Source organism: Oenanthe melanoleuca, chromosome 20 (assembly GCF_029582105.1).
Source record: "Oenanthe melanoleuca isolate GR-GAL-2019-014 chromosome 20, OMel1.0, whole genome shotgun sequence".
NCBI lineage: Eukaryota > Metazoa > Chordata > Aves > Passeriformes > Muscicapidae > Oenanthe > Oenanthe melanoleuca.
In genome coordinates, this window is record NC_079353.1 from 4,686,041 (window position 1) to 4,700,694 (window position 14,654).

Consider the following 14,654-nt stretch of genomic DNA (forward strand, 5'->3'; position numbering starts at 1 on the left):
GCACGGGCCAGCAGAGCTGAGCATGGATCTGAGGAGGGTGTGGGGAGTTCTGGCAGCAGCTGGTACCTTGGGTTTCCGCCTGTCCTTCCTCGGAGTGACCCTGAGCTGCTGCGGCTGCTCGCCCAAGGGACAGCCCATGGTGACATTGATGCTCTCCACGTTCTGCTGCAGGTCCACCACCATCTGTGGCTCTGACATCCTGCACAGGGGGAGAAAAGGTCCTTGTCACAGCAGCAGGGAGGTGGGAAGGGCTGAGCCCTGCTGTGAGGAAGTGGCAGGGGTCTCACCGCCTGACGAAGACGTTGCTGATGCAGCCGCTGAGGTTGCTGGGGGCGCCTGGCTCTGGTGACCCCCCCAGCTGGAAGAGCCGCCGCCCGTCCTGGCGCCGGTGCCGCTGGTTGGGCCCAGGGCCTGTCCTGGTGTCCTGCAGCTCATCATCCACGTACAGCCGGACCCTGGGGGCAGCAGGGGCTCAGCAGGACCCTGGGGCTGTGGCATCCCAGCCCCCAGCACACCCCAGGACACATACCCACGGCCATCGCTGTAGAAGGCCACATAGTGGGCCCTGCCATCTGCATAGGCACTGTCCGTGGTGACTTTGCTTCCTGGCAGGCTCAAGGTCAGCTGGCCCCTCTGGAGGGACACCTGGCACGTCCCCTCCTGCAGAAACCATCACCCAGCAGCTCAGCAGCTGCACCCCACAGAACCCACTTCCCCACTGCCCTCCAGGAGCTCAGTGTGCAGATTCACATCCTGGCCCCACCAAAATCCCTTCTTTCTCAAAGGAAGCAGCACCCTCCCCAGCAGCCCCACTGCTGGGAGATGCAGGGACCTGCAGGTGCCCACCTGGGTGGAGTGGTGGTAGAGCAGCCCCTCATGCTGGCTTGTCTGGAAGCTGAAGCCGCTGTAGAAGTCCTGCAGCCCCGGCACATCCGTCAGAGCCAGGGTCAGGTAGCCATGGCCATGGACACTGATCGAGCGGGCAACCTGTCAGAGACAGCACAGAGACAAGGTGGGAGCCTGGCCCTGGCCTTGAAGGGGTATGAGTGAGCAGCTCTGGTTCCTTGCTGGGCCTGGCTGTGCAAGCACTTCACTATATACTGAGGACTTGGGAGGTTTATGCTTTTTTCTGTGTAAATGAGGGGAGATGCGGCCTGTCCCAGGGGTCCTGCACTCCCTTTCCCTCACAGACCCTTCCCCCAGCACGCTGGCCAGCCTGCCAGGGCTCTGTGCTCACCAGCAAGTCCGAGGTGCAGCCGTAGCTGACGCCCACGGTGCTCATGCGCTTCAGGTCGACGTATTTGCCAAGAGCCTTCAAGCCCTTCATGCAGCCCCGGATGGGCCCACCCGTGGGGAAGAGAGCTTTCAAACTGCAGGAGAAGCAGACTGTGTTAACAAGGACAGCCCCAGGCAGGAGACAGCCCATGGCAGGATCTGGCCCTGCAGCTCTTCAGGAAAATGAATCGTGATGGTCACAGGTATCTCCAGTGTCAGGGCTGCCCCAAGCTGCACAGCAAAGGAGGACTCGGTGACACCCACCAGCACTTCATCCCTCACCAGAGATGGAAAAGTTACCATCCTTAAAAGCTCAGGATGATGGACAGGGAGAGGAAACCTTCCCCCAAAGCTGCAGCAGGGTTCCAACAGCCCTGTATGTGGCTGAGAAAGGGCCAGGGCCACCACCAGGGACTTGAGGGAACATGCTGACCCACTGCAGCTGGACCCACCTGGGGGGCAGCACAGCTGGGGGCACACCCCCCAGGTAGTAGGAGACAGCGTTCTCCAGGGAGTTCTCCTGCTCCACCACGAAGATGGTGAGGCGCTCCACCCGCACCAGGATGCGCTTCTTGTTATTCATTTTGAGGAGGAAAATCTGGATCTGGAGACAGAGCAGAGAAATGATCTATCAGTCTGGGCCAGTTAGATCCATCACAGAGGGCAGGACTAAGTGTCCAGCTAATTGCTCAAGTCAAAAAACTTCTTGCAGCTCTTACCCCTCAAAAACAAGGATCCATGTGCCTCCCCAGCCTGGATGAGGAGCCCTCCCTCCAAGAGAGCCCGTTCCCTCTTACCGCTTTGTTTGTGGTGCTGCTGATGGTGAGGGAGGAGGAGTTGCTCGGTTTTGCCATCTCCAGGCCAGAGCTGAAATCATAGTAAAGAGCCAGCTTCCCATCCCGGATGGCCAGACACAGGAATTGACCCTGGGGGAGGCAGGATGGACAATCAGCAGGTGCCCAGGATGTGGCACTGAGCCCATCTGCCCTGCAGCACTTGAGGGAGCAGGTCCCACGGCCAGTGCCCTGGTCATAATTATTTGGGGTTTATCTTCAAACAGCAGCCCTGTCTGCCCCAGTGAATCCTGGTGCAGCTTGGAGGGTCTCCCAAGTTCAGGGAAGCCCCTCCAGCACTAGCCAAGTGACTTTTGTGAGGTTTGGGTCCAGTCCTCTCATGGCATTTAACAATGGTGCTGAAATCCTGCTCCAAGCAACCCAGAGATCTCCTCTCCCAAGTGTCCTGAACTGGGAATGCCTGCAAGCAGGCCTGGGACTGTCCATGGAGGGATGAAGGCTCCCCAGGGGAGCAAGCACCTGCCTGGTTCTCCAGGAAGAAGATGATGCCGTTGTAGGAGACCACGCGGATCTCCTGCTCGAAGCGCTTGGTGGTGCCAAACTGGCTCTCAAACTTGATCTCGGCGTAACCCGTGCCGTCGAAGTAGGAGCCGTCAGTCAGCCACGGGTCTCCTGTGGACTTGGACCTGAGACACACAGGAGCCATCAACTCCAAGCCACCTGTCATGGCTGGAGCAGGCAGGGCTGAGGGCAGTGCCTGGAGCAGGCAGAGCTGAGGGCAGAGCTGGGGGCAGTGCCTGGGGCAGAGCTGAGGGCAGTGCCTGGGGCAGAGCTGGGGGCAGTGCCTGGGGCAGAGCTGAGGGCAGTGCCTGGGGCAGGCAGAGCTGAGGGCAGAGCCGGGGACAGTGCCTGGGGCAGAGCTCGGGGCAGTGCCTGGGGCAGGCAGAGCTGAGGGCAGAGCTCGGGGCAGTGCCTGGGGCAGAGCTGGGGACAGTGCCTGGGGCAGAGCTGGGGACAGTGCCTGGGGCAGGCAGAGCTGAGGGCAGAGCTCGGGGCAGTGCCTGGGGCAGAGCTCGGGGCAGTGCCTGGGGCAGAGCTGGGGGCAGTGCCTGGGGCAGAGCTGGGGACAGTGCCTGGGGCAGAGCTCGGGGCAGTGCCTGGGGCAGGCAGAGCTCAGGGCAGTGCCTGGGGCAGAGCTCAGGGCAGTGCCTGGGGCAGAGCTCAGGGCAGTGCCTGGGGCAGAGCTGGGGACAGTGCCTGGGGCAGAGCTCGGGGCAGTGCCTGGGGCAGAGCTCAGGGCAGTGCCTGGGGCAGAGCTCAGGGCAGTGCCTGGGGCAGAGCTGGGGACAGTGCCTGGGGCAGAGCTCAGGGCAGTGCCTGGAGCAGAGCTGGGGACAGTGCCTGGGGCAGAGCTCAGGGCAGTGCCTGGGGCAGGCTGCTCACCTGGCGCAGGGTTTCTCTGCAGCCGTGTCCAGCTCGAAGGTGTGCTGGAAGTTGTACAGGCTCACCACCTCCTCATTCAGCGTGTCCAGCTCCAGGCACCCGCGGTAGTTGGGGTAGTGCAGAGCAGGAGGAGGCTGGGAACCAAACCCAACAGTTGGACAGGTTCTCCCTCCTGTAAGAGCCTCCCAAGGCATCGCTGGCACCTCCTAAACCAGCTCCCCCTCCCTGCTGCCTGCCTCACCGTGAAGCTGGAGGGGTAGCCCCCCACGTAGAAGACCACGTTGCGTGGGTCCAGGTTGAGCAGCCCCTGCTCTCCCTTGGCCACGCTGTCTCCCTTGATCTCGTGCACCCTCTGCCTCTCCACGATCACTGACATGTGCCCATACTGCAGGATCCTGCGGCAGGGAGGGATGGTCAACACCAGGGCAGAGCCCCAAAGGAGCAAACCCTGCCCTCCCTGAGCAAAGGCCCCACCTGTTGATGCTGATGGTGACAAACTGTTCCCCAATATCCTCGTCGACACTCAGGGAGGTTGGCTCCTCATCTCCCAGTTTGTAGATCCAATGGACTCTCTGGTCCTTGAGCACAATTCCCATGTAGTCTCCAGTGGCCTGAACTCAGGGAGAGACAGGTCCACACGTTGGCATTTGGGACAGGCAGGAACTCCCCCTGGTACTCCCAGGGCTGCACTGGACAAACAGTCCCTATTCCACTCCCCACCCAGGCTAATGGCTGCATCCAGGGGCTTTGTGTTCCCCACAGATATTCCAGGACCAGGTGAGAGGCTGGTGTCCAGGCATGGACACCCTTGATACAAGGGCCTACTCCACCCTCTGGCCCCATCTCACCTCCTGGCTACCCAGGTACAACACGAACCGCCCCTCCTGTGCCTCATCCTGCTGGCTCCTGGGCTCGGGGTTTTGGATGTAGAATTTGAGGGATGTGTAGGCTGCTAAATCCTGCAGATTGCTGGGCATCCGGACCTGCACCCCTGAGCTGCCATTGAATTTCATGGGCACTTTCACCTGTAGGGAGAGAAATCCAGCCCTGTGGCACTGAACCCACTGCCACCTGTCTGGTCACTGCCAGTTCTACCAAATCCCATGAGAAAGGGACCCTGCCTGGTGGCCCCAAGCACTCTCCCTTTTGCATTCCACCCTCTCCTCCACCCCAGGCCCCAGCACACCGTGCCCAGCCCTCACCCTCCCCTGAGCTCACCTTGCTGGCGGCGTTCCTCGCCTGTGTGATGAGCTGCCGGATCCTCACGATGTTCTCTGACACGGTGGCATTTTTGTTCCTCCTGTTCTCCAGGTTGCTCAGCTTCTCCAGCAGCAGGGGAATGGTGCTCTCCAGGCTGGACACTGGGGATGAAGAGGAGCCAGAAGTTTTGGAGGTTAGTGAGGGAGGGAAATGCAAAGTTTAGGCAGTTTGAGAAGTGCAAGTCAAAGCAGTGGTAGCTGGGAGCAGTCACAGAGAGATCCCCCTAAATTCATCACCTTGAGGAGGGGGGGTCTGAGAATGGTCCAGTGCATGCAACCTCTGACATTGCAGGAGAGTCAAAAAACAGAGCCAGGACACTTAGAGCATCCAGAATTGATTACCTCCCTCTGCTCTTGACCTGGAGCTGCAAAGCACAGCTTTCAAAAATACTCTGGTGGTATCTGTGCATGCAGTGGCTCACATCAGACTACCCCTGGCAGCACACCAGGCTCAGCACTCACCAGATTTTCTGGCATCCTGGACTGCCTGGTTCAGGTCTTCATTTCGGAGGCCTCCATACTGGTCTTTCCACTCATCCAGGTTCTTCTTCATGGTGCTCAGGGTATCCTCCACTCTCGCAGCCGTCTCATTGGCCTCAGCAGCAGCTGCTTTGGCATTCTGGATTGTGTCCTTTGTGTCCTCTGCAAAGAAAGAAGTATCTCTGAAGTGTCTTCCTCAGAGAGGAATCATCCTTGGGTCACAGTAAGTGCACAAAGAAGGGAGCAGAGAGAATCAGTCCAGCCACCCCAGAACAAACCTTGTTCCCTGCCCAGCATGTCCTGCACAGACTGGAGCTGGGTCAGGAGCTGCTCCTTCTTCACACGGAGGTCAGCCAGCTTGTCCTTTGCTGTCTGCAGAGTGCCTTTAATAGCTGCAATTAAAGAAATGCACGTGCTGTTTGCTGGAGCTCAGTCCAGCCCAAAGGACATCAGACCCTGCGAGGAGCCTCTCTCACCCCCATTGAGTTTGCTCTGCTGTCTCCTTGCAGCCTCCTCCAGGCTGCTACTGTTCCTCTTCAGTGTTCTAGAGGCAGCCCCGAGGTTTTCTGATATGACATTCTGTGAAATAAACAGGACTCTGAAGAGGAATTCAAGTGTCTGGCCCTGACTGCAGACAAAAATGCTTTGTGTGCAGACAACTACAGTGGGGTGTGACAGGAAGACCCAAACACTGAGTCCAGCCCCAGCTGTGGCAGACTCCACTCTCAGGCACAGAATACAGTGCCCACGTGTCAAGGGGAAGGGGTGTTTGTTTTTTGCCTGTCATCACAGGGCTCCCCACAGCACATACCATCAGGGCCTGGCTGGCTGCCTTGTCAGCATCGTGGGCTGCTTGCTCTGCTTTCCTCACAGCTTCAATGATGCTGGCATAGGCATTGGAGGCATCGACTGCCCGCTGGATAAAGCCATCCTGGTTTGTGTCCTGGATAATGCTGTGATGGAAGATGAAGCCTCACTCAGAACACTCAGGCTCTTGCCCATGCCATCACAGACAAACCCCTTTGGGCTCCCCAACACAACGTGTGCTCCAGTATAAAATTTTGGGGTGATACCTGCTATTTTCCTGCCATGGTGGGACTGCAGTTTCCCATTCCCAGCTCTGACAGGAGACAGCCTGACTAGTGAGGGTCAGGACAGGTGCCTCACCCAGACAGGTTCCTGGCGAGCTCATCCAGGAGCTGGGCATGCTCCTCTGCCTGCTCCACGATGGGGATCTTGCTGCTGGCCGGGGAGAACTTCTTGACCCGCTCGGTCAGGGGCAGCTTTGCTCCATCCAGCAGCGCTGCCAGCTTCTCATACGCCTGCAAGGACACCTGTCACTGCTGAGGGCTGCCACACCTCTCCCTCTGCCCTTCCCAAGTGCCCCTGCCACTCACCTCCTTTGCACGCTCCATCATCTGCAGGAAGTCAGAGACCTGGGCAAGGGCATCCTGGGCCATCTGCAGGGCCTCCTGCACCAGGGCATGCTGCTTCTGGAGCTCCTGGCTCTTTTGCTGCACACAAAAACCCAGGTTTAGGACCAGCAGGACAGGGACAGCCCCCTCTCACTGCATGGCCAGCACCATGGTGAAGGCCCACCTGAGTCTCCTCCAGGTTGTTTCGGTTCAGGCTGTTCAAGTCCTCTGTCTGCCGGGTTTTGTTGACGGCCTCGTTGAGGGCGTCGCGCAGGTCCATGAGCTGGGAGCTGTGCTGGGCCAGCCGCTCCTGGATGCTGCTCAGCAGCTCCTGGTTGGACTGCCAGCGGGCGTGCAGCTCGCTCCTCACCCGCTGCAGCACTGGGGAGGGGGATGACAACTGTTCCTAACTCCTCTTCCTGTGCCTGGCTGCCTTAAAGCCTGGCTCTGCTCTCTCTAGGCAGGTACCAAGCCCAGAACTGACCATCTTCCACCCCTGCCTAGACAGCACAGGATCTTGTCTCCAAACCCTCAGTGCTGGTGAGAGTTGGGATCTCTTTCAAAGACACAGCCATGCCTGAAAAGCTGGAGAAGCCCCACCTGAGGCCTTGATTACTTCCACTGTGAAAAACTGTTTCCAACAAGAGCCAGTTTATAATTCCAGCTTTCAGCTACTGAGTTATGTTTTGCTAGGGCCTGTTAATCAGAAGTATTCTCTTCCTGAAGTGCCAGCATCCTGGTTGGGCTCACTGCTCTCACTCCTGTAAGGATGCACTCAGGACAGCACAGCTACTGTGGGTAGATTGTTACTTTATGGGGACAGCAAATGAGAAGAAACATGGTGTGACTTAATAACATCCTTGTGTGATGTGAATACATCACATAACAATGGTGATTCCTGCTTCTAAGTGTTGTCATTTTTGTTCATCAAACAGAACTAGCCAGTTAGTTCTGCTCTGAAATTTCCCTTAAGGGAAAAGGAACCACAAATGATCCCACTGGAGTGTCACAGGGGACTCTGAAACTTCTATAAAAATTGCTGGGGGTGCCTGGTTCTTAACATGACCATGTTGTGCAGTGTCTGCCTGGGCTCCAAGCCAGACCCAGCAGGTTCTGGGCAGCCCTGTGCCACTGAGCTGGACTCACACTTCTGAGCCTCCTCGTGCTCACGCCTTGCCATCTCCTCCTGGGCTCCCAGGTTCCTCTCCTTCATCTCCCTCAGCATCCTTTCCACCTCAGCCACCTTCTGCCGGAACTCCTCGCTGGACGTGGTGCTGGTGTTCGCTGCCCCAAACCTGGCCATCTGCCACACCATGTCTGCAGAGAAACCCACACCCCTGTGAGACTGACCAAACCTGGCCATCAGCCACACCAGGTCTGCAGAGAAACCCACACCCCTGTGAGACTGACCAAACCTGGCCATCTGCCACACCAGGTCTGCAGAGAAACCCACACCCCTGTGAGACTGACCAAACCTGGCCATCAGCCACACCAGGTCTGCAGAGAAACCCACATCCCTGTGAGACTGACCAAACCTGGCCATCAGCCACACCAGGTCTGCAGAGAAACCCACACCCCTGTGAGACTGACCAAACCTGGCCATCTGCCACACCAGGTCTGCAGAGAAACCCACACCCCTGTTAGACTGACCAAACCTGGCCCTTATTAATTCCTTGAGGTTCTTCTTTTCATAAATCACTGACAGCTTTCAGGCAGCACTCAGACAACAAATGGCTTGAGTTCACCCAGAGGCACTGCCCATGTTTCTGCCTCCTTGGCCACTACTAGTAACACATGCTGCATCCTGAGCATCTTTCTGTGGCTTTACCTCTTCTTCCAGATCCAGCCATTCTGTTTTACTCAATCTCTCCTGAAGCTGCAGTGCAGATTGCCTGTTTTATGCATTTTAGTAACATTTGTGGAAGTTTAATGTGTTTTTTCTTGTGTTTAGCCAAGCAGCTGAGACTCACAAAAAGCCTGGTCTGAGTAAAAGTTGGGATTCTGCAGAGATCTTCATCTTCTATTTTCCCTTGCTCTCTCCACAGCTTTTTCTAAGCACTGCATTACTTGGCAGTGGTTGAAACCAAGAGCATGGCATATATATCACAGGGAAAAAAAGCCCTGAAGACCCTTCTTGACATACCTGCAATGCCCCTCTGGATGCTCTGGAGGTGCAGCAGGAGCTGTTCCCCCCTCTGGTACATGTCCCTCGTGTGCTGCTCAACGCGGATCGCTTCTCTGTGAGTCATGGTCATCTGCCCCAAAAACAATGGCTTAGCTCAAGTATGAGATGACATTTTATGTGATTTGTTAGTGGGACTGTTGCTTCCAAAAGGCACACAAGGCCTGGGAATGTGTAGCTTGTGAGGTCTTTGAACGAGCCTGTCCTGTGCTGCTGTCCTACAATGGACACTGAAGGATGATCTTATTTAGCACCTTCAGAGAAGCACAAGCATTCAGTACAGCTCCAATGCAACAATGCTCTGGATGCTGGAACAATCCCAACACCACAGAGTTCAGCCACTGTATTGTGCTCTTAACACAGGAAAAGCCCCAAAGCCTGGTGCCAGGCACACCTGGGTCCTGATCAAGAGACAGGGGGCTGCAGTCTGGCTGTTTGGTACACACAGGGACAGCCTGTCTCTGTCTTTGCAGCTGTCTGGGGAGGTATGTCATAAAGTAGAGATTTTTCCCTCTCCCTCAGATTAGGAGCATTTAGGCAGTCTATAAATCAAATCAAATTAAATCAGATCTTGCTCAGTTTGTAAGCTCTCTGAAGACACAACTTCTGGATTTTAGACTGGATATGGATTCCATTCATGATGGACCCAGAAGTTTTATGTTCCTTACTTGTATGCCTCCTCTATAAATAATAATTGATTGAATTTATTTTTACTGCTTTAAGTTAGAGCCACCTCAAAAGCAAGTAGTAAATAAAAAACTACCAATATCAAGAGATGTTTAACAGCTCTCCAAGGGAGAAAAGCAGGTAATACAGCTTGAGCATGCAACACTGCAAATTAGTTCTGGTCGAGCAGAAGATCTAATCTGCCTGAACTAGGTTGGATCCTCACAGCCTTCAAAGCCTTCATTCTGGTAAAAGGGGGTCTTGTGCTCTGGCAAAGAAAGATGGAGAAATACCTACTTTGTGCTGCAGTGCATTCAGGTCCTGTGTGAGATCCATGTTCTCATCCTCCAGCTCATCAGCCCTTTGCCTGACTCTGCTCGTGGCTCTGTGGTACTCACGGAGCTGGTTCTAGGGAAATAAAAAGAGAGGCTAAATCAGGTCAACAGGCCAGTAACCATGGGCAGAGGGTGATGTGAACCCTCCCACGTACAGCAATGGCCATTATGGTGCGGTTGAGGCCGTGCAGGCGAGCCCAGGCGATGGAGCTGGCGTTGAGGGTGACCAGCTGGCCGCGGATGGACGGGAAGGACATCTCAATGCTCTGCAGGTCCTCCAGCAGGAGCAGGACACAGCTGTCACACACTGCAGGGGAACACAGCAGTCAGCACAGCTCCTGTCCCGGGCTTCCCTCCCCTCTTTCCCAGCAGGACACAGACCTTCACACTTCATGCTGTTGGGGCCGTTTGCCACCAGGATCTCGTGCTCGCGCAGGCACACGTCACACTGCTTCCCCGTGAGCCCGTTGGGGCACGTGCACTCCCCGGTGCGAGGGTCACAGGAGCCCCCTCTGCACTCACACTCTGCAGGGGTGAGAAACAGAGAATCATGTTGTGCTTCTACCGCTCTGGAGAGAGGGGATGAGCTGTGCTCATCCACATGCCCCTGCCACATGGTGTGCACAGGCCCTCAGACAGCTGCCAGCTGTTTTCCACCTCCAACAACTGGAGCAGCAGCACAGCCCTGTCCCAGTGCTCCCTGCTCACCCCACACTCACTTGTGCAGCCGCCCTGGCCGAAGCCCCAGTAGCCCGGGGCGCACTGGTGGCAGCGTGGGCCGCTGACCCCGGGCAGGCAGCTGCACTGGCCACTCTGCTCGTGGCAGCTGCTCCCCACGGCGCCCACGTCGCAGTCACACCGCCGGCAGCCCGAGCACCCCTCAAAGCCGTAGTATCCCTCCTAGGGAAAAGCAGGACACGGATCCCTGGTCAGCAAGCATGCTCCTCTCTCCTGGGTCAGTGATGTGGGACCCCAGCTTTCTTTTCCAGGTGTGTTTTGAGTGCCATAAAACTCAAAGCAACATGGTAAAGGTGTGGAGCTGAAGTGAGAACATAAACACCATGGCACTGCCCTATGAACTTGCCCTTGCCCAAGCTGGATGCACGCAGGAAAATAGGGTTTACTGCAGTTTCCCAAATGAAGCCACTTTACTGGAATGCTGCCTCCACTGCTCGCTGACAGATCTTTAATAGGCTTTTGCCACGTAGAATGCAAATGCAGCCTTCAGCAGCTGGCAGCCAGCCCTGCTCTGCTCACAGACCTGGGGGATGAGACTCCAGGGCTGCCCCTCACCCCCATGACAAGGACAGGCACCACCCCAGGGCCCACTGACCCTCACCTCACAGCGGTCACAGTGCTGGCCTGTCACTCCAGTCTTGCAGAAGCACTGGCCAGTTTGTGGGTGGCAGGAGTCAGTCCCACAAGGCGAACAGTTGCACTCTGCCAGGGAAAAATACACCCAATATTACACAGAAGAGCCTGTCAGCCACTCTTGCTGCCAACAGGGAAGCCTCTTTCCCTCTTATCTATCAAAGTTAAGAGAGAACCTCCCTCCTCTTGGATTTGCTTATTCCCTTTTCCATGCTGCAGCTGGGCTGCCGCCCCTCAGAGGGAGATGAGCAGTGCTGGGAACGGGCACCCTCCCCTTGCCCCTGGGCTGCTGCCCTGCCCCACTCACGAGTGCAGTTCTTGGCCAGCACGGCGTCCCCGTAGTAGCCGGGCGCGCAGAGCTGGCAGCGCGCGCCGGCCGTGTGGTGCATGCAGCCCGAGCAGGCGCCCGTCAGCGGGTCACAGCTGCTGAACAGCATGTTGGGATCCGTGTTCCCGCTGCAGTCACAGGGCTGGCACGAGCTGCCGATCACCAAGGGGTTGCCGTAGTATCCCGGGGCGCACCTGGGGAAACACACAAGTCACAACAGAGTGAGGATCCTGCACTGCAGTTGCACAACTAGAACATCCAACACTTGTAACTGCTGCAGCCCCCAGGGATCTCAAAGCACTTTGTGTTTTGCCTCGTGATACCTCAGAAAGGTGCCTTTATCACAGGCTGCAAGTCAAGGCAAAGCACACGTAAGTCATACACCCACAGTACCAGAATTGCAGCAGTTGGGCATTTGCAGGCTGAAAAGGACTGAAGGAAATGCTGCCAGAACAAAGCACACAGGGGCAGAGCCAACTGTTCCTGCTGCAGTCTTTAAAGGGACAACTTCTCTGCCACAGCAGTGGCTGCACAGGGTCAGTGTCTGACCCCAAACATGGGCACACTCCCCTTACCGCTCACAGTTTGGTCCAGCGTAGCCTGGCTTGCAGAGGCACTGCATGTTGGAACCCTTGTGGACACAGCCAACAGCAAAACTGAAATGAGAATGGGGACAAAGGGAAGAGGAGTTACTCCTGATGTGGTGCCAGGGGAGCTGATCACTCATTGTGGGCTGTTGGGGCCTCAGGTAAGAGGCCGTGAACATGGTTTGGGGAGAAGGACAAAGCTGGCACTGGGACACCTGCCCTGGTGGGGCACAGAGTGGTTCCAGTGATTAAACAGGCAATCCCATCCTGGGGTGCTTACTTGTTGGAAGCAACTGAAAGAGGGCATGGGCACCCAACACACTGCAGGGGTTCTTGGGCAGAGGGGCTGCCCATGTAGCCGTCCTTGCATCGCTCACAGTGGTCTCCTTCCGTGTTGTGCTGGCAGTTCTGCAAGAAAAAGCAAGCCCTGGGCTCAGCACTGACAACAAGAAATGGTGGATGCACTAAAAACTCCCCATCAGGATGCCTCAGTCCTTCCTCTCTCCCAGAGCTGCCTTGCACCCTCAGCTGACCCTGAGCAGGGTCACCACTGAAACAGTGAAGCCAATGCTCCAACTCAGGCATGGCTCTGCCAGCCTAGTTAGTATGTAAAGAGCTTTTGAATCACATGCTACAGACCTCATAACTCCAAAATATCACACTGCTCCACTGCTTACTTACAAGGCATATCCCAGAGCCTGGCAGGCACTGATCTGAGTGGCCATTGCAATGGCAGGGGATGCATTTTCCCAGAAAGAGACCCTTGGTGTCCCTGTAGTAACCTGGAGCACATTCCTGAGGAGACAGAAAAAGGCAGAGATCTGAAAAACAGCCTGATACTTTTGGGAAAAGAAACTAAATTAGTTTCCACAACAGAATTCCCACTGGGTTTTACTGATGGAGAAAAGATTATAAGCAACGATGAAGATTTTTCAGTGCAGTTCTCTCCTGCTCCTTTTAACCAGGAGAGAATTGGCCAGAGAGAACCCATTCCAACGAATGAATGATTTCCCCATCATGTCCCTTCCAAGAAGACAGATGAAACTTTTGCACCTCTCCCAAGTGCACGGTTCTGTGGTGGGGAAATGTTCCTTCCTTTGGAACAAGCCAAGCTGTCATTACAACTGAAGCCCTCAAGAGCCAGCTTGGAGGCAGCTGGTACCCAAAACACGAGTATCTAACCCCTCTGACTGGAACAGCAGGTCCACCTCTCCCTAACCTGGCAGGAGTCTCCCTGGTAGTTGGCTGGGCAGAAGCACAGCTCCACGTTGCTGGCACGGACGCCCGTGGCCGTGTCCGTTGCCATCTCCAGCACCACGCGGCGCAGGGACACGGAGGAAGAGAGCTGGGAGAAGAGTGCCCGGATCTGCAGCTGCTCCAGGTTTGCCAGCACCATCATGAGCTCCTCTCTGGACACAGGGTTGTGAGTCTCTGTGTGCCTGAAGTTACCCTGGTGGGAAAATTTTGACATAACTGGCAGGAAGCACAGGCACCTGAACATCCAGCCCAGTCTCCACATCCACGCTGCTGGAATCCTTCCCTTTTGAATGGGTGAAAAAGCCCTGCAGCACCTAAAGTGCTGAGCTCAAGCAACCATCCCTCTGCCTGCATGAGGCCTCGTCCTTTCCTGCATTATCTGAGCACTTCACTTGTATGAGCAAACTCACCTCCACCAGCTGCAGCCGGCCTTCATGTGCCTCCCCTGGGGATGGGTAGGCACCTTCCAGAAACATGATGCTCATCTGATTTCCCTGGGAAAAGCAAGGAAGGCGTCAGTCATCACCTTATCCTGCTCCTGCATCAGCAGGGGGCACCAGGGGATCTCTTGGGCTGCACCTTCAAGATGACGTCGGGCCGGGACTCCATGGGAATGAACACATCACCCCTGCGAGGGTTGGAGTGCAGCTCATAGCGGAGGTGCCCTCCATAGGAAGAAACCTGAGGGAGAGACAAATCCCACACGTGGCTGCAGTCCATACCACTGAGACAAGACAGAGATGGTTGTGCTCAACTGGAGTGTGAGCAGCGCCTGCATGTCAGGCTGCTGGTGAGGTTCCCCGTTCTCTTACCTGGTCCCCAAGGTAGGAGCTGGGTGCAACCCAGTAGAGCTCCTGGAAGGCATCTGGGAGGTTTTTGAGGTCAGCAGTGATGAGCTGCTCCCGTGGGCTCAGAGCTGTTGGCACTTCGTGGCGGTCGCTGCTCAGCAAGAGCCACCCGTTCATGTCGACAAACTGGAGGGGAAGAGCAACTGTGGGTCTTCAAGTGGAGTTATAGGAACTATTTGGGTGTTGATGCTCCAGAAGAGCAGGTCCCAGAGCAGCAGAAAGGGGAATAACAAGCTCACACCTCACATGCATCCTGATGAAGCCACAGGAAAGCTGATCATCACCCCCGCCCAGCACATGAGACCCCAGAGACCAGGAAAAGGGGCTGAAAGCAGGAGATGGGCACAGGGAGTCAAAGATAACCCTCCTCCTGTATCCTCAGTAGGATTAATGCAGGACTGAGACCCGAGGGCA

General features: G+C 56.1%; 1 protein-coding gene across 2 annotated transcripts in view; it reads right to left on the bottom strand.

Moving 5' to 3' along the window:
• The window catches only part of LAMA5 (laminin subunit alpha 5), an 85,339-nt gene that overhangs the window by 3,845 nt on the left and 66,840 nt on the right, over window positions 1-14,654 (bottom strand). For both annotated transcript variants that reach the window (XM_056507842.1, XM_056507841.1), the window contains exons 38-72: window positions 14,205-14,366; window positions 13,972-14,073; window positions 13,803-13,886; window positions 13,355-13,585; window positions 12,817-12,930; window positions 12,416-12,543; window positions 12,124-12,204; window positions 11,528-11,742; window positions 11,189-11,289; window positions 10,569-10,749; window positions 10,231-10,374; window positions 10,005-10,156; window positions 9,812-9,922; window positions 8,810-8,921; window positions 7,813-7,983; window positions 6,851-7,047; window positions 6,649-6,765; window positions 6,419-6,573; window positions 6,063-6,204; window positions 5,728-5,830; window positions 5,530-5,643; window positions 5,234-5,413; window positions 4,731-4,873; window positions 4,361-4,537; window positions 3,987-4,123; window positions 3,754-3,907; window positions 3,513-3,646; window positions 2,593-2,755; window positions 2,073-2,201; window positions 1,728-1,879; window positions 1,238-1,370; window positions 847-987; window positions 530-660; window positions 288-455; window positions 67-199 (exon numbers count right to left, since the gene is read on the bottom strand). In XM_056507842.1, the coding sequence (XP_056363817.1) occupies window positions 67-199; window positions 288-455; window positions 530-660; window positions 847-987; window positions 1,238-1,370; window positions 1,728-1,879; window positions 2,073-2,201; window positions 2,593-2,755; window positions 3,513-3,646; window positions 3,754-3,907; window positions 3,987-4,123; window positions 4,361-4,537; window positions 4,731-4,873; window positions 5,234-5,413; window positions 5,530-5,643; window positions 5,728-5,830; window positions 6,063-6,204; window positions 6,419-6,573; window positions 6,649-6,765; window positions 6,851-7,047; window positions 7,813-7,983; window positions 8,810-8,921; window positions 9,812-9,922; window positions 10,005-10,156; window positions 10,231-10,374; window positions 10,569-10,749; window positions 11,189-11,289; window positions 11,528-11,742; window positions 12,124-12,204; window positions 12,416-12,543; window positions 12,817-12,930; window positions 13,355-13,585; window positions 13,803-13,886; window positions 13,972-14,073; window positions 14,205-14,366 (4,992 nt within the window). The remainder of the gene's footprint in view (window positions 1-66; window positions 200-287; window positions 456-529; window positions 661-846; window positions 988-1,237; window positions 1,371-1,727; window positions 1,880-2,072; window positions 2,202-2,592; window positions 2,756-3,512; window positions 3,647-3,753; window positions 3,908-3,986; window positions 4,124-4,360; window positions 4,538-4,730; window positions 4,874-5,233; window positions 5,414-5,529; window positions 5,644-5,727; window positions 5,831-6,062; window positions 6,205-6,418; window positions 6,574-6,648; window positions 6,766-6,850; window positions 7,048-7,812; window positions 7,984-8,809; window positions 8,922-9,811; window positions 9,923-10,004; window positions 10,157-10,230; window positions 10,375-10,568; window positions 10,750-11,188; window positions 11,290-11,527; window positions 11,743-12,123; window positions 12,205-12,415; window positions 12,544-12,816; window positions 12,931-13,354; window positions 13,586-13,802; window positions 13,887-13,971; window positions 14,074-14,204; window positions 14,367-14,654) is intronic.